Source organism: Anomaloglossus baeobatrachus, chromosome 2 (assembly GCF_048569485.1).
Source record: "Anomaloglossus baeobatrachus isolate aAnoBae1 chromosome 2, aAnoBae1.hap1, whole genome shotgun sequence".
In the NCBI taxonomy this organism is placed as follows: domain Eukaryota; kingdom Metazoa; phylum Chordata; class Amphibia; order Anura; family Aromobatidae; genus Anomaloglossus; species Anomaloglossus baeobatrachus.
Genome location: NC_134354.1, coordinates 97,296,537 through 97,320,817, shown reverse-complemented (window position 1 = coordinate 97,320,817; position 24,281 = coordinate 97,296,537). Strand labels below are relative to the sequence as shown.

The 24,281-nt window shown below is 46.1% G+C and overlaps 1 protein-coding gene across 10 annotated transcripts in view; it reads right to left on the bottom strand.

Annotated features, from left to right (window-relative positions):
• The window catches only part of NCOR1 (nuclear receptor corepressor 1), a 320,571-nt gene that overhangs the window by 108,835 nt on the left and 187,455 nt on the right, over window positions 1-24,281 (bottom strand). For 6 of the 10 annotated variants that reach the window (XM_075335195.1, XM_075335194.1, XM_075335193.1 and 3 more), the window contains exons 15-17: window positions 13,664-13,794; window positions 9,525-9,787; window positions 4,967-5,077 (exon numbers count right to left, since the gene is read on the bottom strand). In XM_075335195.1, the coding sequence (XP_075191310.1) occupies window positions 4,967-5,077; window positions 9,525-9,787; window positions 13,664-13,794 (505 nt within the window). The remainder of the gene's footprint in view (window positions 1-4,966; window positions 5,078-9,524; window positions 9,788-13,663; window positions 13,795-24,281) is intronic. The other 4 variants (XM_075335199.1, XM_075335200.1, XM_075335201.1 and 1 more) reach the window with 1 other exon arrangement.

The window sequence follows — 24,281 nt, the reverse complement described above, 5'->3', positions numbered from 1 at the left end:
CTATTTTGGAAAGCATCCTTTGCAGCATTTCTCACACCTGCCTAAAATATTTGCACAGTATTGTACATATTTTACATAATTTGTGCCTCAAAAGATCACAAAAGATTAAAGAGAATATTTTTTTCTTTATTGCTCTTTTTTCCACAGTAACAGCCTACTTCCAGGAAACAATAACACACTAAGTGGCATTAGTCATTAGAAAAGCAGAGGTGGCACAGCTAGGACCCAGCAACTCCCCTATGCCTGACAGACACCAAGTGATAAGCATCAGCATGTTCACTGCAAAGTGCTCACTAAGGGGTACTTCTCACATAGCGAGATCGCTGCTGAGTCACAGGTTTTGTGGCGCACCAGTGACCTCATTAGCGGTCTCGCTGTGTGTGACACTAAGCAGCGACCTGGCCCCTGCTGTGAAATTGCTGATCATTACACACTGTTCTGGTTCAGTTGGTCTCTCGTTGTGCAGCACACATCGGCGTGTTTGATGGCGGGAGACCAACGAGCACCGACTATGTGTAAGCAGCGTACGCTGGTAACCAGGGTAAATATTGGGTAACTAAGCAAAGCGCTTTGCTTAGTAACCCGATGTGTACCCTGGTTACCAGCGTACACCACTTAGCGCTGGCTCCTTGCACACGTAGCCAGGGTACACATCAAGTTACTAAGCAAAGCGCTTTGCTTAGTTACCCGATATTTACCCTGGTTACCAGCGTACTCCGCTTAGCGCTGGCTCCCTGCACATGTAGCCAGGATAAATATTGGGTAACCAAGCAAAGCCCTTTGCTTAGTTACCCGATATTTACCCTGGCTACCAAGCGCAGCATCATACAGGAATCGCTGGTGAGATCTGCCTGATTGACAGCTCACCAGCGACCATGTAGCGACGCACCAGCGATCCTGGCCAGGTCATATCGTGGTCGGAATCGCTGGTACGTCGTTTAGTGAGACGGTACCCTAAGTGTTATGTAGCAAACAAAGAAGACAGAAACAGTAAAAATAAAAGCTCCTGTATTCTCACCAAGGCTCCCGGTTGTATTTGACCGACAGAGACCTGACCTGATGGGTTAAATCCCAGTAACAAGCGCTGTAAATATACAGCATTTGGTTGTTTGGTTATAAAAAAAAAAAAACATATGTGTTTCAGTGGGGGGGGGGAGGCTAATCTTCCATAACTATGTAAGTAATGTATAATGCTCAAAAAAAAATAAAGGTAACATTTAAACAAGGATTTTGTATTTTGGTGTACCCTTTATTTTTTCTGAGCAGTGTAGTTCAACTGTATTAAAATTCTGAATGATGGCCTTCTTTTCTATTCCACATCACCGCTCATCAGCTTACAATGTATGGGGAAGTACTTCTTTCCTAGTGTAAGGCTATGTGCGCACTAGAAATGTGAAGTTTCTCAAGAAAATTTCTTGAGAAACTTCTGCCAGTGAAAGATTTCCGGACCTGCGGAAAAAATCCGCACCAAATCCGCATGCGTTTTTGCCGCGGATTTGCCGCGAATTTGCCGCGGATTTACCGCAGGTTTGTCCCTGCAATAAATAATAAAGATAATCGATAGACAGATAATGGATAGAGGGAAAGATGGATAGATGAATAGATAGATAGATAGAGGGATAGATAGATGAATAGATAGATAGAGGGATAGATAGATGAATAGATAGATAGAGGGATAGATAGATAGATGAATAGATAGATAGAGGGATAGATAGATAGATAGATGAATAGATAGATAGAGGGATAGATGGATAGATAGATAGATAGATAGAGGGATAGATGGATAGATAGATAGATAGATAGAGGGATAGATAGAGGGATAGATAGATAGATAGATAGATAGATAGATAGATAGATAGATGAGAAAAACCTATATAATGTTCCACCTCCCTGCATTTTCTAAGCTGGCACCCTTTAGTGACTTTCATGTGGCACTTAGGCTACTTTCACACCTCCGGTTTTTGCTATGCGGCACAATCCGGCACTTTGCATGAAAATCGCAACCGGTTTTTTTTGCTGCCGGTTGCGATTTTCCTGCATAGACTTTAATTAGTGCCGCATTGTGCCGCATGGCCTTGCGTTCCGTCCGTTTTTTGCCGCATGCGGCAGATGTAGCCGATGCGGCGGCCGGATGGAACGTTGCCTGGCACGTTTTTTCGTGCGGCAAAAAAAACCGCATCGCGCCGCATTCGGCCGATGCGGCACATTTTTCAATACATGCCTATGGCGGCCGGATGCGGCGCGATGCGGCAATAACCGCATCCGGCCGCCGCATGCGGTTTTTGCCACTGCGCATGCTCAGTAGCATGCCGCAAGCGGCAAAAACCGGACTGGCCGCAAAGGAAAAACCTATGCAAAGGATGCGGTGTTTTCACCGCATCCGTTGCATAGCTTGCACAGCCAGATTGAGCCGCAGAGCTCAAGCCGGATGTGTGAAAGTAGCCTAAAGGGTGCTTAGCCTTGTATTTAGCCATAAAATAAATAAATAATTAAAAAAAAATGACGTGAGGTCCCCCCATTTTTTGTAGCCAGCTAGGGTAAAGCAGACGGCTGCAGCCTGCAGACCACCGCTGGCAGCTTCACCTTGGCTGATAATCCAAAACAGTGGGCACCCCACGCTGTTATTTTAAATTATATAAATAATTTAAAACAAAAAACGTGGGGTCCCCCCCATATTGGATCACCAGCCAAGGTAAAGCGGACAGCTGGGGTCTGATATTCTCAGACTAGGGAGGTCCACTGTTATTGGACACTCCCCAGCCTAAAAATAGCAGGCCGCAGCCGCCCCAGAAGTGGCGCATCCATTAGACGTGCCAATCCTGGCGCTTTGCCCCAGCTCATCCCGCGCCCTGGTGCGTTGGCAAACGGGGTAATATATGGGGTTGATGCCAGATGTGTAATGTCACCTGGCATCAAGCCCTGGGGTTGGTGAGGTCAGGCGTCTATCAGATACCCGACATCACCAACCCAGTCAGTAATAATTAAAAAATAAACAAAAAAAGTTTTATTTGAAAAAACACTCCCCAAAACATTCCCTCTTTAACCAATTTATTGAAAAGAGCACAATCAATTCCACGTCCGGCGTAATCCAATAAGGGGGGGGGGGGGGGCACGGCGATCCATACCATAGTCGCTGTCCCAGTCAATGAAAAACAGAATGTTCCCCATTGGCTGGGAGAGCAATGCAGTGACCTGAGCTAACATCAATAGGTCAGCCCAGGTCACTGCAGGGGATGCCGAGTGCTGCCATCAGGAGCATAGATGAGATCATTACCTTCTGTGATCATCTCCTGTACTGCTGACGTCAGCGCTGTCACTGACTTATCGCGAGAGCCCGTGACGTCACCGCTAGTGACAGTCTCGGGCCGCTCGCGAGTCGGCCCTAGACAGCAGTGACAGCGCTGACGTCAGGAGGCAGGAGATCGTCACAGCAGGTAATGATCTCACCTCCTGACAGCAGCGATCGTCATCCCCGCGGCTCCCAGCACTGCAGGATGTCAGTGTCTGCCTGCGCTGCAGCGTGACAGGCTGCTGACACTGCGGGCAGACACTGACACCCTGCAGTGCAGGCAGCCGCGAGGCCGGAGCAGGACACACACTGCACAGACACCTGGAGGTCGCACGGAAGTGCTTCTGTGCGGCGTCCAGGGAGTGTGACGTGTGTTTCCTCTGCTCCTCTTCCTGGCATAATGACATCGCTTCCTGCAAAACCGCAGGCAGCGATGGGCATTACCGCAGGTAAATCGCGGCTATTCCGGTGGTATACCGCACATCATTGCTACCTGCGGAATACCCCCGGAATACCGCAGGTACCTGCGGAAATTAATGGACATGCACATTTTCTCAAGAAAGTTTCTCGAGAAAATTTTCTCAAGAAATTTTCTTGAGAAAAATCCGCACAGTGCGCACAGCTATTTTTTTTTCTCATTGAATTTCATGGGAAATGTCTGCACAAAGATTGCAGACATTTCTCAAGAAATTTCCGGGGCAAATCCGCGGGTAAATCCGCGGGAAAAACGGTCTAGTGCGCACATAGCCTAAAGGCCGCTTTACACGCTGCAATATCGTTACCGATATCGCTAGCGTGTGTACCCGCCCCCATCGTTTGTGCATCACGGGCAAATCGCTGCCCGTGGCGCACATCATCGCTCGGACCCGTCACACTACTTACCTGCATAGCGACGTCGCTGTGACCGGCGAACCGCCTCCTTTCTAAGGGGGCGGTTCGTTGGGCGTCACAACGACATCACTAAGCGGTTGCCCAATAGAAGCGGAGGGGCGGAGATGAGCGGGACGTAACATCCCGCCCACCTCCTTCCTTCCTCATTGCCGGCGGCCGCAGGTAAGGTGAGGTTACTCGTTCCTGCGGTGTCACATAGCGATGTATGCTGCTGCAGGAACGACGAACAACATCGTACCTGCAGCAGCAACGATAATTGGGAATAGGGGGGGGCATGTCACCGATGAGCGATTTTGAACAATTTTGCGACGATTCAAAATCGCTCATAGGTGTCACACGCAACGACATCGCTAATGCAGCCGGATGTGCGTCCCAAATTCTGCAACCCCAACGACATCGCTTTAGCTTTAGCGATGTCGTAGCGTGTAAAGAGAACCAAAAGTGAGTCTCCATAAACTTACAGTAAGAAAGCAACTTCTGCTCCACACATACAGTCATGGTCGAAATTGTTGGCACCCTTGAAATAGTTTCAAAAAATGAAGTAATTCTCCCATAAAAATATAGCTATTGCACGTTTTGTCATACATGTTTATTTCCTTTGTGTGTATTGGAACAACACACACACAAAAAAAGGAAAATTGAACATAATTTCACAGAAAAACCCTAAAAGGAGCAGATAAAAATTGTTGCCACCCTCAACTTAATATTCAGTTGCACACCCTTTGAAATAAATAACTGTACTCAATCGCTTCCTATAACCATCAACAAGCTTCTTACACCTCTCACCTGGAACCTTTAACCACTCTTCTTTAGAAAACTGCTCCAGGTCTCCCATATTTGTAGACTGCAAATTTGGTGCTGAAATCTGGTGCAGACATTTCAGCAAATCTGCACCTCCTGGCAGAAAAACAAACCAAAACATATATCAAAACCAGTTCAGCACATTTTTTGGGCCAAGAGATGCATATTTGGTTTGGAAATATTTACACCATATTCCTGCACTCAATCTACAGTATATCTCCTGGCAAAAAAATAGCATCACTATCGCATCAAACCCGCATGCTGTGAGGTCACTCAGGTCAATGAGGTCAGGTTACCCGCAGTCACAGGTGGAGGACCTTGGGAACCTCCAGCTGTGACAGCAAATAACCTGAGTGACGTCACCGCTCATCGCTGTGGATCAGTCTCTGCCTGAAATTCATGTTCTATGTCCACGCGCTGTGCCTCCAGTAATGTAGCAGAGCTGGAATCGTCGTGGGACCTCGTGTGGATTGTGTCAGACCTGGGTGTTTTGGGGGTTAATAAAGGGGTGACCGAGTGGAAGTTTTTGTATTTTATTTCAAATAAAGGATTTTTTAGGCATTTGTGTTTATTTCCTTTTACTTTAGTATTGGGGAGTCTCATAGATGCCTCCTATTATTAATGTTGGGCTTAGTGGCAGCTGTAAGCTGCTATTAACCCCTTATTGCTCCGATTGCCACTGCAGAAGGGCAATCAGAATGAACCGGGTAAAGTGTTGGGATTGTCGCATTTAATGCTACATTCCTGGGCAGCTACAGGCTGCTATTTTTAGGCTATGTGTCCACGGTAGAATGTACCTGCGGATTTTTCTGCATGAAAATCCGCGACTTTCGCGGCAAATCCGCACCTTATTTTTGTCGCGGATTTACCGCGGATTTTGATGCGGATTTTTTTTTCCCCATTCTATACCCAAAATCCGCACCAAAATCCGCAACAATAATTGACATTCTGCAGATTTTTCCGGATCAAAATCCGCGGCACATCCGCCGCGGAAAAATCCGCAGCATGGACACAGCATTTCCAAAATGCCATTGAAATGGCTTGGAAGTGCCGCTGCTGCAGATTTTCGGAAAATCCGCAGCAAATCCGCGGCAAAATCCGCAGCGTGGGCACATAGCCTTAGGCTGGGAGGGTAATAAGCATGGGTCTCCCCAGCCTTAAAATACCAGCTTCCAGCTGTCAGCTTTATCATGGCTGGGTATTAAATTGAGGTGGAACCACATGCCGGTTTTTGAACCCGCATGTGGTCCATCTTATTTTGAGTCACAGCCAAGAGAAGTGCACATGGCTGGGGGCTGCAGCCTTTAGCTGTTTCGTTTATCTGTGCTGGGTATCATAATATGGGGGTACCCTACAGCAATTTTTTCACTTATTTATTCTTACAGCAATATAGATGCACACATGCAACTTCTCTGAATGAAAGCAGTCAGACATGCTGTCACACAGGCTGGGGACGCATCTGACTGCAACAAATCATAGACACGAGAACTGCTGCTGGGCGGGGGAAGCAGTGCATATGCATGAAGGATAATGAGCATCCCCAAAAATAGTATGAGCAGCCCAGAAGCAGTGTATAGCCACGCGAGAGACTAAGTATAATGCGCTTACTTTCCCCTTTTTTCCTTTATTTTTTTTAAATTACCCAAGTTGCCAGACCCGGATCGTTTCCCGGAGTTCCCTGAGAAGCAGACACCGGGGAGTCTCTGTCAAGGAGCGGTGACTCCCCAGCACCTGCGCACATCAATACTGAAGACTGTACCCATGGGAGGAAAAAGTACAGAGGGAGAGACGGCAGGCAGATTGCGCAGGAACAGGATTTCCAGCCACGCTCCTGGCGTCACAGGTGCATATTAAAGAGAAGAGGAGAAATTGGGGATAATGAAGTCCGGAGGACGGCTTATCTTCCGGGTAGCACATGCCCCATAGCCTGGATGATAGAAGATATAAGAGGGTTTTTCCAAAATGGACCATTATCCAGGAGGCATGCAGGTATGGCCAATTTCACCTCTATGCCACCTATATGTCCATATTAATAACCGGGGAAAAAAACCCACACAAAATGATGACAGATTCCTTTTAAGCCGGCTTTATATACCCATATTTCACCGAAAAATCTGAACTGGCTGCAGTTGTGGACTATGAAATGCAGACGTGTGGCACAGGGCTGTGGAGTCGGTGTTCATTTTGGTGGAGTCGGAGTCGGTATAAAATGGACCAACTCCAACTCCTAAAATATATAATAAATTGGGTACAGTAGAAATGCAGAATGTGCTGAATATTTTTTTATAGGAATTTGGGAAAATTATGAAATGTCCTATAAATGTCTGTTCTATTCATGATCTAAGGCTACATTCACACACAGTGTTTTTGCTGCGTTTTTTGAGGATACGTTTTTCAGCTGCAAAAGCAGATCAACTTTTTGAAAAAACGTATCACCTGAAAGGTTTTTGAGCTCATAGATAATGTTTTCAAATTTATGGCGAACCCTCAGGTAACCATAAATGAAGGTCAATGGACACAGGTGGCTGAATTGAAGGAATTGCTTAATCACCTATTTACCATGACTAAAAAATTACAAGCTGAGGATTTAACTCCTGGCATTTTCATAAGGGAGTGGAAGAACTTGCTATTTTGCCTGTCCCAAAGAGGAGGTTAATTGCAGACGGCATTTCTGCTTCAATGAAACGGAAAGAGAAACAGCTATTGGAAAATAAAATTCTCCTGGCAGCTGTTTATGTGGACCCAAGTCATCGTATACTGCTTGATGATCAACAGCATCCTAAAGGAAAAGAAGCTCTGACTGAGGTAGCAGTTAGGATGAGAAGCTTAAAGACTACCAGGAGCAAGAGGACTTGAGTCCTGACAGTGCTACTGCTGCCATATCTTCATCTTCATCAGATGAGTTTAACTTTGACAAGTATTTGGATGACATGGAGCAGGCAAAGTGTTGCCGCAAGGAAAAAGATTTCACTCCGTCTCCTATAGCAGCAGATTGACCAGATTTCAGCAAAATTTTTCACTTGCTCTCAAAGAGATAGAAAAATTCAACCATTCATCAAAACTGACTGTGCATGAGGCAATTCCATTATACCTGGAAATTGTTAGAGATGTTGCCCATGTGGTTACGGCTTTGCCTTCAACCCAAGTTAGTGTAGAGAGGTTGTTCTCTAGCCTTAACATTATTAGGTCAGATTTGAGGTCATCTATGGAGGAGGATCTGATGGAGGCAATTCTGCTTCTTACAACAAATTCATAGACTGAACAAATGTTATTTAGTATGCTTTTGTTGAAAACTGATTTTTGCCACTTACATAGTTTATTACTTAGTGTCATATATATATATATATATATATATATATATATATATATATATATATATATATATATATATATATATATATATATATATATATATATATATATATATATATATATATATATATATAATTACACACGAGTATATATATATATATATATTTTATATATATTTTATATATATATATATATATATATATATATATATATATTTATATATATATTAATATATATATATTTATATATACACGAGTATATACATTTATTATATACATATATATATATATATTACATAGTGTATTACATATTTACAATTTATTACAGTTTTTTTGTGTTCTAAAGTTGTATTCCAATAAATATATTTTATGTTCTATCTAAATATCTTGACTATTGTATCATAAAAATGATTAAATGTCTGATGTTCACATTGTACTACACTAATTTTTTCACTTAAATATCAGCAATATATGTAGGAGTCATAGTCGTAGTCGATGCAAGGAAAATGGAGGAGTCGGAGTCGCAAGTTTGGCTTACTGACTCCACAGCCCTGGTGTGAACACTAGTCCAAAGTTACAAGTGTTTCAAGGTGCAAACATTTAGGGCCTTTGGAAGCAGGAACAGATTGTCCTGTGTATAGCAATTATTGCCAGGTGTCAGAAATTTGAGTAACTAAGATTTATTGGACATTGTGAATGAAGAAATTACCTATTTTTGAACACCAGCGTTCTAGTCTCACAGCGACATTTGCACAACTCGTGTGACTTATAGGCAACTATACTACGCACTATCCGGATGGAAGATTTGTGCTGATTAATAGATCCACAACCACGTTTTTTTTAAACCACAAACCCCATGTTATGGTTTCACAAATGGTGGTGTTTGATACAAGACTCGAGGCCCCGTTTCACTGCATGTGAAAAATGTTTGGCACAATGACACTTCACAAGAAAGCTGAAAATGACCTAAAGGTGCAAAATAAAAATGATCATGTATTCATTTATCTAAGAAGTCCGTGCAACGAGTGTCGAAATGGAGAAGCGAGCAACACACCAACGTTTCAGACAATGTGATTGAACCAAACCATCCAGACCAAACCATTTTGAATAACTATAGTTTTGGCTGCTAGATGGATCTTTTCTGGCGCACAAGCAAAATCTGATGGGGGCTGAAATCTTGCCATTTTGAGCAGACCACCAAAGAATTGGATGTATGTTAGAAGATTACTCACCTTGCTCTTGTGCAGGTGTTGGAGGTGGTGGAGGCTCCTCTGGAGGAGTAGGCACAGGAGCAGGGGGAGCCGGAGGAGTAGTAGCAGCGGACGAGGTCGGTGCAGCAGCAGCAGCAGCATTAGCAGCTTCATTAGCCATTGATCTAGTTATCCTCCCCTTCCTCCGGCCTTGGCTGTTTGCAGTTTTCCGTCCCTTCGGAGTGGATTGTTCCCTTTCTTCATTGTCTTCTACTGCTATCTCTATTTTCTCTTTGGCATTTTCCCTAAAAGTTATCAGTGAATTAAGCAAATGTCATCATTGTAGTCAGGTCCACATATACATGCATCAGTCCGAAAAGAAGAACAGTAATTTTACAAACTTGTTGCAAATACATTGTTTCAGTTTATTTTCTGAATCAATTTAACAATGGGACTACAGGGACAGTGTCCTTAAACCCCCAAAATATTAGACCGATGTCATATGAACCGATAATATCGACAGGTTCAAGTAGCAGTTTTAAGGTATATGGGGATGCCAGACAGTTAATTTTTGGAAGTGTTTAAGAGGACCAACTACCAGGATTGTCCTATATAAACTAAAGCCAGTGCTATACTGGTGCTATCATGCGGATTCTATACATACCTTTAGTTGTGAGATCAGATGTATACTTTCTGAAATACAGGCAAGTAAAGTTTGTGAAACGCACTGTTATTTGATTGACAGCAGCTACAGAATATCTAATAGGTGGGTCGGGTTTTGCTAGTTATTCCCGCTCCTGTCTGCTGCTTGCCCTTCCTCCTCCTGTAATAACAGAGACAGGGGGGAGGAAGGACAGACAGACAGACAGACAGGGGTAGGAATATCTAGCAAAACCCAACCAAACTATTAGATATTCGGTTGCACCTCTCATCAAATAACAGTGCATTTCACAAACTTTACTTGCCTGTATTTCAGAAACTATACATCCGATCTCACAACTAAAGGTATGACTAGAATCAGCATGATAGCACCAATATAGCACTGGCTTTACTTTATATAGGAAAATCCTGGTCATTGGTGCGCTTTAAGGATCTGGCACGATGGATTTCAGCCTAACAATCCTTTTGTCCTTCAGATATAAGCTGCTCTCATAGTGAATACAGGAGCGCACGGCAAAGCAAGTACTGTTTTGTATGGAAAGTGATAGCTGTAATTTAAACCATTGTTTGTCTGACACCCATCTAAGGCTAGGTTCACATTTCCGTTGTTTTGCATCAGTCACATGCGTTGCTTGACGCTTGTGACTGATGCTTTGTACAACGGATGACAAGAATTGGAATTAGAAAGCGGATTCCGTTGTACAATATGAGAGAGAGAACGATCAGCTTTTCTCCCGGCGGCCGGTTTCTGTGAGTGATCAGCTGATCTCCCGGCGGCCGGCTTCTGTGAGCGATCAGCTGATCTCCCGGTGGCCGGCTATTGTGAACGATCAGCTGATCGCTCTCATTAGCCGGCCGCCGGCTTTTGAGAGCGATCAGATGATCTCCCGGCGGCCGGCTAATGAGAGCAATCATCTGATCTCCCGGCGGCCAGCTAATGAGAGCGATCAGCTGATCGCTCACAGAAGCCGGCCGCCGGGAGATCAGCTGATCGCTCACAGAAGCCGGCCGCCGGGTGATCAGCTGATCGCTCACAGAAGCCGGCCGCCGGGAGATCAGCTGATCGCTCACAGAAGCCGGCCGCCGGGAGATCAGCTGATCGCTCACAGAAGCCGGCCGCTGGGAGATCAGCTGATCGCTCACAGAAGCCGGCCGCCGGGTGATCAGCTGATGGCTCACAGAAGGCGGCCGCCGGGTGATCAGCTGATGGCTCACAGAAGGCGGCCGCCGGGTGATCAGCTGATGGCTCACAGAAGGCGGCCGCTGGGCGATCAGCTGATCATTCAGCTGCCGAGAGAGAGCATGCGCAGCGAAATCATAAGGATTCCGCTGCTCAAAAAAGTTACACTCTGCGTTCCTGCCGCCCGACGGTCAGTCGTTCCACAACTGATCAGTCGGGCGGAGGATGCAATGCAAGGGCATCAGTCACAATCCGCCGCTCATATAAGTCTATGGGAAACAACGGCATATAAGTCTATGGGAAACAATGGAATCCGCTAAACGGATTGCGTTGTTTATCAGAGCGACGGATTGTGACTGATGCAAAACAACGGAAATGTGAACCTAGCCAAAAGGTGTATGGGGGTCTTTAATAAGTAGCGAGTAAATGTATCCATCAAGACTGATTTTTATCTACTTGAAGTAAACACTGGCAGTTCCTATTGCATGACTGCAAGCAGAGATCTTACAGTTTCATAATAATCTTTCTGTATAGAGTTCTCTGCAGCAAAGAGGCAATAGCTCAAGCTCACATTTACCGATCTTCTATTTCATCATAATAGCTATAAAACAATTCACAGCTGTAATGGATTGTTCACATGACGAACTCCAGTTTTATCGCGTTTCCATCATAGGATCTGTCATTTTATCAGAAAAATTTGTGCCTCATGTTGACCTACTTTTTCAGCTACTTTAACAATATCCATGATGAAGGCTATGTGCACACTTTGCAGATTTGGTTGCAGAAATATCTGCACCAACTCTGCATCTCCTGGCAGGAAAAATGTGGTGGAAAAAACCCCGTACATTTTAGCCGCGATTGATGCGCTTTTTCATAGCTTTCAGTGGTGAAAACACAGCCAAAAAACACAAAAAGAATTGACATGACGCAGATTTTTTCTTTCTGCAACCAAATCTGCAAGGAAAAAATCCTGAATGTTTGCACAACACTTCAGGATTCTCATTGACTGCTGGCATAAAGGATTTCCTTACAGATTTGTGAAAATCTGCAAGCAAACACTCATGAAAATAACGCAGTAAAAATGCAATGTGTGCACACAGCCTAATAGAGCTTGGAGTGCAGACGTGAATGAAGTCTGAATGATTGCCCTCTCACAAACTCAACATTCCTGTCACAAATTAAAAATAGAGTTCAACAAAAAGATTTGCACAAAGTGATGATATGTGCGAGGCTTAACCAATTATTTATTTTATGGCCTTTGGCAAGTAAAATTGGAGAAAAGCATTTTTAAAGGGAACCTGTCACCGCATGTTTATAATACTCACCTAACGGTCGGTGCGGAGCAGACTGGTCGGATGGGCATCTCCGTTCTTCGGGTCCGCGCCTCCTCTTTGTCCTCCTTCTGAAGCTAGTGTGGATGACGCTTTCTATGTCATACACACAAGCCGACATTGAGGTCCCGCGCAGGCGCACTACAATACTTTGATCTGCCCTACTCAGAGCAGATCAAAGTGCGTCTGCTCAGGACCTCCATGTCGGCTTGTGTGTATGACGTAGAAAGCGTCATCCACACTAGCTTCAGAAGAAGGACAAAGAGGAGGCGCGGACCCGGAGAACGGAGATGCCCACTTGACCAGTCTGCTCCGCACCGACCGTTAGGTGTCTTTCTCAAGTGACACTTCTGTATTTCTATCGCCTAGCAGACAGTATACAATGTATTTATTTATTGAACTTGTATGCTGTCCCTCTTCAAAGACTCAGAGCGGCTCACAACATATATTGGAAATACTGTCCCCATTGGGGCTCACAAGCTAGAGTCCCTATCTGCATGTCTTTAGAGTGTGGGAGGAAACTTGAGAACCCGGAGGAAACCCACGCAAACACGGGGAGAACATACAAACTCCTGCAGATGTTGTCCTTAATGGGATTTGAACCCAGGACCCCAGCGCTGCAAGACTGCAGTGCTAACCACTGAGCCACCGTGTAAAAGGGGCCCACAATATATTGGTATTGCTTTAACGCTCAGTTATATTTTCGAAGCCCCTTTTACATTAACTCAAAGATTAGGACAAAGATTTCTGGCCCCTTTTGTTGAGACCGGTTTTGCGTCGTGCCAGCCCTACTCTTACAATCAGACCCCATAAATATGTACAGCAACAAACATCAAAAGTGCAAACAATACGGCAACTGCATCAAACAGATGCGCCATAGAAAATGAAGACGGTGTAATATCGGCCAAAACAGGATATTTAACCACCAACATTGCATACATTGTGACAAGATCGAAAACTCAAGAAAAGAAAGTCACAAAGGAACATGGTTCAGAAACAGAACTACTCACTTAAACTCCTCCTTTTCTTCCTTCTCCTCTTCATCTCGTCGTTCCTCTTCTTTTTTCTCAGGTTTTTCAGATTTCTCCTCTTCTACTTTGTCAATTTCCTTTTCTTCTTGGGAAGGGCGTGCAATCTGTTGCTATTAGACAAGAAAGAAAATGGCATAAGTATTACTCATGGTCATGATCGCCTAAGTCAAGTACTCTATGAAAATCTTCAGACACTTTCCTCAAGTTTGTGCTGCACTGAGATAAGCATAACGTGGGCAGAGACACCGATTCCAGCAATGTATCACTAACTGGGCTTCTTGCTGAAGCTGTGATAGAGCTCTTATCTGCTGCAGCTCTGCTAGCTTTCGCATTGAAGACTGTTTGCTATAGAGTCCTCGATATTCACGAGCCCTGGTGATCTCTGCTCGTCCCAAACACTAACCGACAGCTGTCTAAGCAAAGTGTAGGTAGAAAGCTTCAATCAATAGAGTTACACAGAGCTCCGAATGGAGAAAACTAGCAGAGCTGCAGCAGATAGAACAGAAATATAATCAAAACTACAGCAGGAAGTCCAGCAAGTGACCAAGAATTGGCGTCAGGGCCTTTGTCACCAAGTTTTATGCTTCCCAATCTGAGGGCAGAATAAAATAGGGACAGATTCTCTTTGAGGCTGCTTTCACACATCCGTTTTTTCCTGTGCGGCACAATCCGGCGATTTGCAAAAAAACGCAACAGTTTTTTTTTTTGCTGCCGGTTGCAGTTTTTTTGCATAGACTTTCATTAGCGCCGTATTGTGCCGCATGGGCTTGCGTTCCGTCCGGTTTTTGCTGCATTCGGCAGATTTAGCCGATGCGGCGGCCGGATGGAACGTTGCCTGGCACGTTTTTTGTCCGGCAAAAAAAACCGCATCCAGCCGATGTGGCGCGATTTGCAATGCATGCCTATGGACGCCGCATGCGCCGTCCTGCGGCAAAAACCGCAACCGGCCGCCGCATGTGTTTTTTTTCCACTGCGCATGCTCAGTAGCCTGCCGCAAGCGGCAAAAACCGGACGGGCCGCATGTCAAAAACGTATGCAAAGGATACAGTATTGTCGCCGCATCCGTTGCATAGGTTTTAGAGCCGGATTGAGCCGCAGTGCTAAAACCGGAGGTGTGAAAGCAGCCTATAGAGGACATTTACATGTAATGTTTTGATTTTTACATTGCCCACAAGTAGACAATTATTCTGCAATTTTCCTGCTATGAATCTCTTTCCAGAATTTACTTTTTCCTTCTATACACAAATAGGTGTTGGCCGAATGCTTGTGCTTGGCGAACTGCTATTCCTCCTGACCTGCGCTGAGGAGAGGGAGCAAGCGTCTGACAGACACCGGGGTGGTGTATTTTCTCCCTTGAGAAATAGATGGGGGTGTGAAGATGTAATTTACCCTCTCACTGTATATGCTGTGATACTATGTCATGATATGTATATTTTCCTGGTTGTATTAGTTGTAATTCATGTATTTTCTTGGGGGAGCTACTGGTCTCAATGTGTCTCTCTCATACAATTGTAGTCTTGGCATCTAATGTGATTATGTAAATAGCCTGTCCTCTTCTTTCCAGAGTTGTGTATCTAATCTGTAATTGCATTGGCCAGTGAAGGAATAGTCATTGTTCTGCACAGCAGGGGATCCCTTCATCTACTGTGGCTGGCAGACATACTGGAGCCCTGTGATGGACAAAACCATTGATGATAGGATGTGTAACCCCCACCCCCTGAACATGGTGGGCTGGTCAAGGAGCACAGACAATGCATTTCCCTTTTTGTAACTTCAGAGTGAGCTGAAACTTGAAGAGAGCAGGAGCCCCAGCCTGGGTGGCTGTGGACACGGACGGAGCTAGGCCTGTGTGGCGGCCCGTGGGATTGTGTGGAACTCTTTGGACTACTGTAAGGACGATTGCTTTGTTATCCGGTCTGAGGATTGTCGGGAAGGGCCCCCGAATCTGTTTTACGTGGACTTATCGTGTGCTGTTCTTGTATTCCTGTTAGTAAACCTGTTGGATCATCCTCGGCCTGTTGTCTCTCTTTGCTCTGATGTACACCCCGTCACAGGGGGATGTTAAGATTCAGCATGATTGATCCTTTTTATTACAGACATTGGTAAAACCAAAGCATCTGAATATTTGATACTCATTGGACAGTCTCGTGTCTATAGTCCAAATACAAGTGGTGTCCTTTAAGGGGTTTTCCCAAGAATAAAATACATTTTAATAAAATCTTGGAATAATAATAATTTCCACAATTGGATGTGTTTAAAAAAAAAAAAATTTCCTGTGCTGAGATAATGTTATATATATGTCCCTGCTTTGTACAGTGTAATGGCAATCTGGTGCGTTTGATAAAATGAAAAATACGGTATGTGCTATGTACTCTGTAATGGCCATGTCTGACCGTACAGGAACATGGTCTGATCATACCACATCTCCTGGGACGGGGAGGATGCAAAAGAAACAGGACAGCCCAGGATCACAGCTGCTTTCTGTGAGGTAATATAATAAATTCCCGCCTGTTTAAAAACAATGTTTTACCTCACACACACACAAAAAAAATATAATCAATTGTGATCCAGTGTTGTCCTGTCTGTATTTTCTTATGTATCTACCCCTGTCCAGGAGCTGTGGTATGATCACACCATGTCCCTATACGGTCAGACATGGCCATTACAGAGTACATAGCACATACCGTATTTTTCATTTTATCAAACGCACCAGATTATAAGACGCACCACAAAATTAGAGATAAAAAAGGGTTAAAAAAAAATAAATGAATAAATAAATAATTTAAAAAATGGGGTCCGTCTTATACTCCGGTGTTGTCTTACCAGAGGGGGTCGGCAGCATTGGTGGAGTGGAGTCACAGGAGGTAGGGGTGGTGCTAGTCTGGTGGGGTCTGTGCTGCCAGCGGAAGCTGCGGTGGCTGTGTGGAGCAGGCCTGTGTGGTAGGTGTCCCAGAGGCTTTGTCGGCGGTCCAGACATCAAAGAAATGGTGTCCGAAGCGACACGTGTGCCCATGGGGCTCAGCAGAGAGCTCCATCTGCGCACGCGCTGACTCCGGGCACCATTATTTGAAGCCAGAGCATCTGAGACACCTGCAGCACAGCCACATCAGCTTCCGCTGCCAGCACAGCCAGCCGGCCGGCCACCCATACAGAGAAGCAGCTAGCCGGCCGCCCACCCGCACAGAGAGACAGCCGGCCGGCCGCCCGCACAGACAGACAGCCCACTCAGACAGCCGGCCGCACAGAGAGGCAGCCAGCCGCCCGCACAGACAGCCACCCACCCCAATTCTCCACCTCCAGGTAATCTACATTTGTGTTTTAAGACGCTCCCCTCATTTTACCCCCAAATCTTTGGGAGGAAAAGTGCATCTTATAATCCAAAAAATATGGAATATAAATTAGCACAAGAAAAAAAATGTAAACACATCCAATTGTGAAACTTATTATTATTCCAAGATCTATTGATTAAAATGTACTTTGTTCATAGAACAAACTCGTTAAGTAAGGTAGCTGATCTACCAATCAGTATATTAAGCAAAATACCATCAGCCAAATGGGTGTGACCTTGGGGACCATCACCAATCATGACAATGAAGGATCCACAGCACAAAATACCATCAGTCATATGGGTGCGACTTTAGGGACCATCACCAATCATGACAATGAAGGATCCACAGCCCTAAGTCAGCCCTACAGCCCTTTCAGGTATTCCCTTTTCTGTGATGCCTATCCCACAGCAGCACATCTCCATTCTAGTGAATGAGGCCAAGTGCATCACTGTACAGGGAAAAATACAGCCCTGCAGGGCTTAAAGGGAACCTGTCAGCAGAAATTTCGCCCAAAACCTAAAAGATTCCCCCTCTGCAGCTCCTGGGCTGCATTCTAGAAAGGTCCCTGTTATTGTGCCCCATGTGAGACCAAAATAAAGACTTTATAAAGTGGTACCTTTTTGTATTCAGATACTGTAAATGTGACACGGGGGCGGGCTTTCTGGCGTCCGTTATTCTGCCTCCTGGTCCTGTATGCCGCCCCCCATCGCTCCTTTCTATAGCTGATGCACCGCCCACTGCTCCAGCCATCCCCGCGCATGCCCAGTGCCAGTCTCACGGGACTGAGCAGTGTGACCGCTGGTGACGTGTGCGCAGACAAGTGATTATGGGCGGGGCTGTGATTGTTATCAGCAAGTACCCGCCCATAATCTCGTGAGCGCGCAAACCTCACCAGCGGTCACACTGTGCTCAGGGTAGATGCTAGACTGTATGGGCTGCTTCCAGGGATGACGTCCCTTTTGTCACGTGATAGTATTTTGAACACGCCCCTATCACGTGACAAAAGGGACGTCATCCCTTTGCACGCTCACGACAATCACAGCCCCGCCCATAATCACTTGCCTGCGCACGCGTCACACTGCTCAGTCCCGTGAGACTGGCACTGGGCATGCGCGGGGATGGCTGGAGCAGTGGGCAGTGCATCAGCTATGGAAAGGAGCGATGGGGGGTGGCATACAGGACCAGGAGGCAGAATACCGGACGCCAGAAAGCCCGCCCCCGTGTCACATTTACAGTATCTGAATACAAAAAGGTACCACTTTATAAAGTCTTTATTTTGGTCTCACAGGGGGCACAATAATAACAGGGACCTTTCTAGAATGCAGCCCAGGAGCTGCAGAGGGGGAATCTTTTAGGTTTTGGGCGAAATTTCTGCTGACAGGTTCCCTTTAATCGCTGCTGTGACTACTTTATTCTCAGGTCAGACCTCACCTTTTATATATATTGTGATAGCAGCATTTCTCAACCAGTGGCTCAGGAGTCGTGGCCGGTTCAGATACTTTTGTGCCTTATGTGGCAGATAGGAAGTGTCAGTATTACTCAATCTTTGCACCTCTAGATCCCGGGCAGTTATGTATCCTTATGCTGTTTTACAGACTTCTCTGAATGTCTATCAGCGCGGGATGGAAGAATCGTCCCTTCTCAGACAGACGCTGCGCTCTTTGCCAGAAGATGGCAGCAGTAAACTTCTACAGACTTTGCAATATTCCCAATTTATGGTGCAAGGATTCTAGTGACAGATATATAAACTGCAATGCAATAGTCACATATTCTCCAGAGCCGCAGACTTGTGAACGCCTTAAGAAGCTGAAGTATTTAGTATTAAGCACATACACCAGCTTTAACCAATTCTAAGAAAGAAGCAACAAATTGCTTTATATATACAACATGAAAAGCATGGGGACATGGGGGGGAACCCAACGCATTTATATGACGATCAAGCCCAGAATGTAAGAAGTGATCCCCTAAATACACATGTGGAGCTGCACAACAGGCGAGACAGAAATGAGGTCAGTGATATATAATCCAACAAGGAGAGATAATAAAAGGCTCATATGGAAACAGAGGGTATGCTGTGAAGGACAACTTTCTAAAAGGGGCAAATACATTGCCGCAAACCATGAAGGCTAGAAAACGATCACATGGCCCATACCCTGAACCGCCGCCATCCGGGAATTATTAGCTTGCTGTAGTCACTGAGAAAATGCAGCAAAACATCAGAATACCCAGCAGAGCAAGCTTGCCGAGAACGCCGCCATCAATCAGATCTAGTTGTTTTCTGCAACCAGCGCTCATCGGCATAAATGTCGCTCATCAAATCTGTATACATGATAAAGGGTTAAACCCAGCCATTGTGATGCATCCTGTGACCCTGCCTGCTCCAGAAAGTAACTCATACCCCAGGTATGAAACGCATTAAAGCGGATTACGCCCGCGACCTTCTTCATTACCACGACACCTGCTTCCAAAGACACCATTCTGACAGCTGCCGCGTGTAAAGCGAGCAGACCACAAGGCGATAAAGGCACATGCTTTCTATCCTTGGCTTCTATCGGAGAAGAGTCAGTAATGGTCTGAAATCCTCCTGCAGAATTCACAGCAGTAGCCCCCTCCGCCGGCACGCACCTGCACACTCATCTGCTCCTGCACAATCTTCCCCGTCACCTTTGCGGAAGGTGGATATTTGGCCTGGGGTGAATCTCAGTAGGATGACATTCAGGAGGGGGCACAACACCAGAGGCATCACTATCCGCTGTACAAAAGTTGCCTGACCCGGCAGCATGTTTATTCCAGGAAATTGTGTCATCCTGCTACTTAAGCTGCCTACAGAAGAGTTGACCATCTCACATGCAAGCTACTAATCTCGCAAGGGTTACTCAAGGTAATCCCGACTGTACTCCGCTTGATTGGCTGCAGCAGCAGCGGAGCAAATTTCTGTTTAGTCAGATCACAGCGCTGTGCCACCTGCTACACACAAGGGCTGTGCAGGAGTCCACACAGAGGAGCCAGTATACACGGCCGAGAGGGGTCTCTCTAACCTCCTCTATACCTGGTCTTACAGAACCTGCTTGTGTCCTGCCTGAGAGGGGAAGATCAGAAAGTAAGAAATGTTGGGGTGATAATGGAGCCCCGATCTGTCCTATCTACTGGAACACAGACATTAAGTGCACAATTTGGAGAACTGCCAAAACTGTCACTGAATGTGCTGTGTAATGTCCTACCCTCCCGGCTGGGAGAAAGGGGCATGGATAATGGCGACTAGGAAGACCCAACAGAAGAGTGTCAAAAGGCAGATGGGGGCATGCAAGAGGGTTGTTTAAGGGGGTTATCCAGGACTTTGGATATTTTTTCCTATTGGACCTTTTCTACCCTGCGGAGACCTCTTCCACCTCAGGTGGCGATTTTCCGTTTCATTTCACCTTACGTCAGCTGAAAGGTTCTTTCTATTCTAACGGGGCCTCACGGGCAACGTCACACTCATTGACAGCCAGTTCACCACTGTCCAACTGTGGAGTGTCAGCCATCAATCAGCCTGACATTGGCACTGATGCCCCAACGACAATAGAGGCTGCTCTGTCAATGTAATGTCACCAGACCAGGAGCGGTCCATGACCACTCTCTGCCGATAGGGATAGATGCCTGGCAGAACAGGCAGGTATAGTCCAAATTAATAAGGAGAAAAAGTCCACAAATCCCATAAAAAATACAAGAAACAATCTTTATATTAAAATCTTAGGTAAAACACCATAGGACAGATATTAAAAACAGAGCAGATGACGGCTTTCAGATTGCACAGGATTCTTATTCATGAGATTTGAGTAAGGATCCTGTGAGATGCGAAACGCGTCATGTGCTCTGTTTTTAAAATCTGTCCTATGGCATTTTACCCAAGATTTTGAAATAAAGATTGTTTCTGAATTTTTTGTGGGATTGCTGGACTTTTTCCCCCTTATTAATTTGGACTATTCCTCACCGGTGACCAGCTGGTTTCTTCCTTCGTGAAGCCGTAGTCTCCTGTCAGGATCTAGATTTCTAGCTGATGTCGCTGATGACTATTTTTTCTCGTTTCTACTACAACAGGCAGGTACTTGGCAACTTTCTGCCTTAAAGTTCTTAGCACCATAGAAAAAAATAACCACATTTTGGGCTACCCCTTTAAGTAGTCCACCTATCATATCTTATATTGTAAAATCAATCGCTTATATATTTGGAAAAAAAATAAATTATTTGTAATACAAAATTAAATGAAATTGTTTATTTAGTTTTTATTTAAATTCTATTTTTACTGAAACACTGGGGGCTGCCATTATGGGATAACAACAGTTACTCACCTCAAATATGGCAGCCCCCTGGGCACTGGGTATGATAGTCGTGCTCCAACCCTATATTTAACACTGAGACTGCTTCCTGCTGTGAGTTGGACATGGCCCCTGGGCTGTCCAGATCACAGCTCTGGAAGGAGACCACCGCCATCTTTGTGGAGCCCACAGTGTATGCGGTGTGCTGCGCTTTCACCCTGTCACCCGCTTGGGATGGGGTGAGTACTGGAGCCGGGCAGTGGTGATTGCACCCTAACTGATCCTGGTGTGCTGCTCCAACCCCCGTGCTGCTCCCACCCCCCATGCCGCTCACTCCCCCTCCCCCGCATGTGCTCACCTTAGGCCCCTGTTCCAAGCAGCTCCTCACTGCTCTATGCTGTGATCGCAGATAAAAGGAACAGACACCAGGCTGACAGGAGAGGCTACCGGGAGCGCATGTGTGAGGTGAGTGCATGCGGCTGGGAGCAGTGATCGCGGTGTGACATCTGTAGTGCAGTGACTGGCTTAGGGTACTTTCACACTTGCGTTGTTTTCCTTCCGTTACAATCCACCCTTTTGGAAAACAGCGGAATCCGTTAACGGATTCCGCTGTTTCCCATAGACTTGTATGGATGACTGATTGTACCAAAAGGACCTGCGTTGCTTCCGCTGGGCGACGCTCCGTTGCTTCCGCCCAGCGGGAGGAACGCAGCATGTAACGTTGTTTTGAGCAGCGGAATCCTCTGAATTTCACTGCGCATGCTCTTTTTTTTTTTTTAAATCACAAACTTTATTTTGGCTCGCGGTGGCCAAACGTTCAGCTGAGCGACCGGCCGCCGGCATGCCCGGCCGCCGGCAAGTGACAGCGCTCAGCTGAGCGCCCGCCCGCCGGCATGCCTGGCCGCCGGCAAGTGACAGCGCTCAGCTGAGCGCCCCGCCCGCCGGCATGCCCGGGCGCCGGCAAGTGACAGCGCTCAGCTGAGCGCACGCCCACCGGCATGCCCGGGCGCCGGCAAGTGACAGCGCTCAACTGAGCGCGCGCCCACCGGCATGCCCGGGCGCCGGCAAGTGACAGCAGATCACCCGGCGGTCGGCTGCAAGTAGCGATCAGCTGATCACCCGGCGGCTGGCAAGTGACAGCGCTCAGCTGATCACCCGGCGGTCGGCTGCAGGGAGCGATAAGCTGATCACCCGGCAGCCGGCCGCAGGGAGCGATCAGCTGATCGTTCACAATAGTCTGCCGCCGGTAAAACTGTAAAAAAAAAAACAAAAAAAAACAAAAAAAAAATCAAAACGGATTCCGTTGTTTTGCAGCATCCGTTGCATCCGTTGTGCCACTATATGCAACACATCCGTTGCATCTGTCACACAACGCAATGCAACGGATGCCGTTCAACGCAAGTGTGAAACTAGCCTTAGGCTGCAGATCACCCCTCCTCGCAGCATGTCACCTCGGACCTCCGATCCCGGCTGGCAGCTACTCTTAGCAAGTCTGGTGTCTCGGCAGTTCCTCCTCTCAGTGCTCAGAGCACACGATATCGAGGCAGAGTATGTGGAGGAAGAGGATATGGGGCACAGTATACAGTGGAGCACTATGCCAGCTGTCCTTGGCGACACTTAAGACACTTTAGGATCACTTTGCGGTCACAAACAAAATGGCTTCGCACTGTGATCCTAAACTTCATTCTCTCTAATCCTTTTGGAAACACCCAGAAGGAAGGGGAGGTGACATCACACAGGAGAGCAGATTCCGCCCACTTTTACTGCAGTTGTAACTTGAGTTACTTGTACAGTAGGTTTTCAGCAGCTGAAGTGTTTAAGAGTGGAAGATATCAAACTTTTTTTTTATTTTTTGCTCAATTAATAAGGAATATTTAAACAAAACATTAATGCTTTACATTTTTTCAGTTATTGAATTTTTTTTTTTTTACGACATCTTCCTTTTAACTGAAGAACAAAGAGAATTTTGTTACTTACCGTAAATTCTTTTTCTTATAGTTCCGACATGGGAGACCCAGACCATGGGTGTATAGCTTCTGCCTCCGGAGGACACACAAAGTACTACACTCAAACGTGTAGCTCCTCCCTCCTAGCATATACACCCCCTGCTAGCCAGTCCTAGCCAGTTTAGTGCAAAAGCTGAAGGAGGACATCCACCCACAAGTAGAGACAGAGTAAAACCCGGAACAACCGGAACCTCTGTCTACAACAACAACAACAGCCGGTGAAGACACACGGAACAAGAAACCTGCCAACAGGCAATAGGGAGGGTGCTGGGTCTCCCATGTCGGAACTATAAGAAAAAGAATTTACGGTAAGTAACAAAATTCTCCTTTTCTTTATCGTTCCTATGGGAGACCCAGACTATGGGACGTTCTAAAGCAGTCCATGGGTGGGAATAAACAGACAAACTGAGAAGTAGGCGAAACCTAACTTCACAAATGGGCGACAGCCGCCTGAAAGATGCGTCTGCCCAAGCCCGCGTCTGCCGAAGCATGAGCATGCATTGAGTAGTGCTTCGAAAAAGTATGCAGACTAATCCGAGTGGCAGTCTGACAGACCTGCTGAGCCGTAGCCTGGTGCCTGAAAGCCCAAGAGGCACCGACAGCTCTAGTCAAGTGTGCCCTGATCCCCGGCGGGGAAGGCACTTGAGTACACTGGTAGGCATCGGAAATGGCCGACCTAAGCCAACGAACCAGGGTCGGCTTAGATGCCGAGAGACCGCTACGCTGACTAGTGGTCAGCACCAGAGAGAGGTGCACCGCCTAATAACAGCGGTGCGAGACACATAGATCCGGAGCGCCCGCACCAGATCCAGGATATGCAACGCTTCTTCAAAGCGATGAACAGGAGCCGGACAAAAGGAAGGCAGGGAAAATGCCCCGGTTAAGGTGGAAGCAGCAACCACCTTAGGGAGAAAGTCCGGAGTCAGACGGAGACCACCTTGTCTTGATGAAAAACCAAAAAAGG